Source organism: Argentina silus (assembly GCF_951799395.1).
Source record: "Argentina silus genome assembly, chromosome: 1".
Taxonomy (NCBI): domain Eukaryota; kingdom Metazoa; phylum Chordata; class Actinopteri; order Argentiniformes; family Argentinidae; genus Argentina; species Argentina silus.
This window is the reverse complement of record NC_139655.1, coordinates 100,001-102,500: the sequence shown is the minus strand read 5'-3', so window position 1 is coordinate 102,500 and position 2,500 is coordinate 100,001. Positions and strand designations below refer to the sequence as shown.

Here is a 2,500-nt window from a genome sequence, read left to right as displayed (position 1 = left end):
CGTCTCCAGACCGGGCGGGTCGGGACGACTACGGACTTTAACTAAATAAGCGGTAAGTCTGTGTTTTGTTTTTGATGGTGTGTGTGTGTGTGTGGTGTGTGTGTGTCCGCCTGTGTGTGTGTCCACCTGTGTGTGTATGGTGTGTGTGTGTGTGTGTGTATGGTGTGTGTGTGTGTGTGTGTGTGTCTGTGTGTGTGTGTATGGTGTGTGTGTGTATGATGTGTGTGTGTGTGTGGTGTGTGTGTGTGGTGTGTGTGTATGGTGTGTGTGGTGTGTGTGTGTGTGTGTGTGTATATGGTGTGTGTGTGTGTGTGGTGTGTGTGTGTGTGTGTGTGTGTGTATGGTGTGTGTGTGTGTGTGTGGTGTGTGTGTATGGTGTGTGTGTGTGTGGTGTGTGTGTGGTGTGTGTGTATGGTGTGTGTGTGTGTGTTTACAGCTTTTAGACTACTATAGACTTATTACTCACACAACATGCTTCCATTTCATGTGAAGTTAAAAGGTTGAGGTTGAGGCCAGGGAGGTGAGGTTGAGGCCAGAGAGGTGAGGTTGAGGCCAGGGAGGTTGAGGTTGAGGCCAGGGAGGTTGAGGTTGAGGCCAGGGAGGTGAGGTTGAGGCCAGAGAGGTTGAGGCCAGGGAGGTTGAGGTTGAGGCCAGGGAGGTTGAGGTTGAGGCCAGGGAGGTTGAGGTTGAGGCCAGGGAGGTTGAGGTTGAGGCCAGGGAGGTGAGGTTGAGGCCAGGGAGGTTGAGGTTGAGGCCAGGGAGGTGAGGTTGAGGCCAGGGAGGTTGAGGTTGAGGCCAGGGAGGTGAGGTTGAGGCCAGGGAGGTTGAGGTTGAGGCCAGGGAGGTGAGGTTGAGGCCAGGGAGGTGAGGTTGAGGCCAGAGAGGTTGAGGCCAGAGAGGTGAGGTTGAGGCCAGGGAGGTGAGGTTGAGGCCAGGGAGGTTGAGGTTGAGGCCAGGGAGGTGAGGTTGAGGCCAGAGAGGTTGAGGCCAGGGAGGTTGAGGTTGAGGCCAGGGAGGTGAGGTTGAGGCCAGGGAGGTTGAGGTTGAGGCCAGGGAGGTTGAGGTTGAGGCCAGGGAGGTTGAGGTTGAGGCCAGGGAGGTGAGGTTGAGGCCAGGGAGGTTGAGGTTGAGGCCAGGGAGGTGAGGTTGAGGCCAGGGAGGTTGAGGCCAGGGAGGTTGAGGTTGAGGCCAGGGAGGTGAGGTTGAGGCCAGGGAGGTTGAGGTTGAGGCCAGGGAGGTGAGGTTGAGGCCAGGGAGGTGAGGTTGAGGCCAGAGAGGTTGAGGCCAGGGAGGTTGAGGTTGAGGCCAGGGAGGTGAGGTTGAGGCCAGGGAGGTTGAGGTTGAGGCCAGGGAGGTGAGGTTGAGGCCAGGGAGGTGAGGTTGAGGCTTTGCCTGTGCTCAGGTCAAGACCAGAGAGTTGTGCTGTGGGACTCACAGAAAGACTGTCTTATGAAAGGGAAATTAAATTAAATGGCTCATGGCCCGTAGTGAAACTTCAGCGAGTAGACTGTTCCTCAATGTGGTGGCTGTGTTGATCAGCAGAGAGGGAGGGAGTGACAGCTCCTCTGAGAGGAGAGCAGAGAGGGAGGGAGTGACAGCTCCTCTGAGAGGAGAGCAGAGAGGGAGGGAGTGACAGCTCCTCTGAGAGGAGAGCAGAGAGGGAGGGAGTGACAGCTCCTCTGATTTAATGAGGCATGTGGAACCATGGAGCCGGACCGAATACGTCCACCATCACACCCTTAACACACACACACCCTTAACACACACACCCTTAACACACACACACACACACACACACCCCTACCTTTGGTTTGTGGTCCTACAGCCTGGTGTTGTTGCAGCAGCTGCTGCAGCTCCATCATGCAGCTCTCATAGGCCTGCTGCTGCTTACCAGCCTGTCACACACACACACACACACACACACACAATTAGACCTGGTAACACACACACACACACACACACACCATACACACACAATACACACACAATACACACACACACCATACACACACACACAATACACCATATACACACAATACACCATACACACACACACACACACACTCTTGCTGCTTACTCATCCCTCAACAGCATAAAAACAAACAGAATGAGAATATTTGTGTGTGTTACCAGGTCTAATTGTGTGTGTGTGTGTGTGTGTTACCAGGTCTAATTGTGTGTGTGTGTGTGTGTCTGTGTGTGTTACCAGGTCTAATTGTGTGTGTGTGTGTGTGTGTGTTACCAGGTCTAATTGTGTGTGTGTGTGTGTGTGTGTGTGTTACCAGGTCTAGTTGTGTGTGTGTGTGTGTGTGTGTGTGTGTGTGTTACCAGGTCTAGTTGTATGTGTGTGTGTGTGTGTGTGTTACCAGGTCTAGTTGTGTGTGTGTGTGTGTGTGTGTGTGTGTTACCAGGTCTAATTGTGTGTGTGTGTGTGTGTGTGTGTGTGTGTGTTACCAGGTCTAGTTGTGTGTGTGTGTGTGTGTGTGTTACCAAGTCTAGT

At 53.3% G+C, this 2,500-nt stretch overlaps 1 protein-coding gene across 1 annotated transcript in view; it reads right to left on the bottom strand.

Annotated features, from left to right (window-relative positions):
- ccdc171 (coiled-coil domain containing 171) overlaps positions 1-2,500 on the bottom strand; it is a 35,548-nt gene that overhangs the window by 18,995 nt on the left and 14,053 nt on the right. Inside the window, 1 exon segment of the mRNA XM_083680441.1 lies at positions 1,805-1,895. Within this exon segment, the coding sequence (XP_083536567.1) occupies positions 1,805-1,895 (91 nt within the window).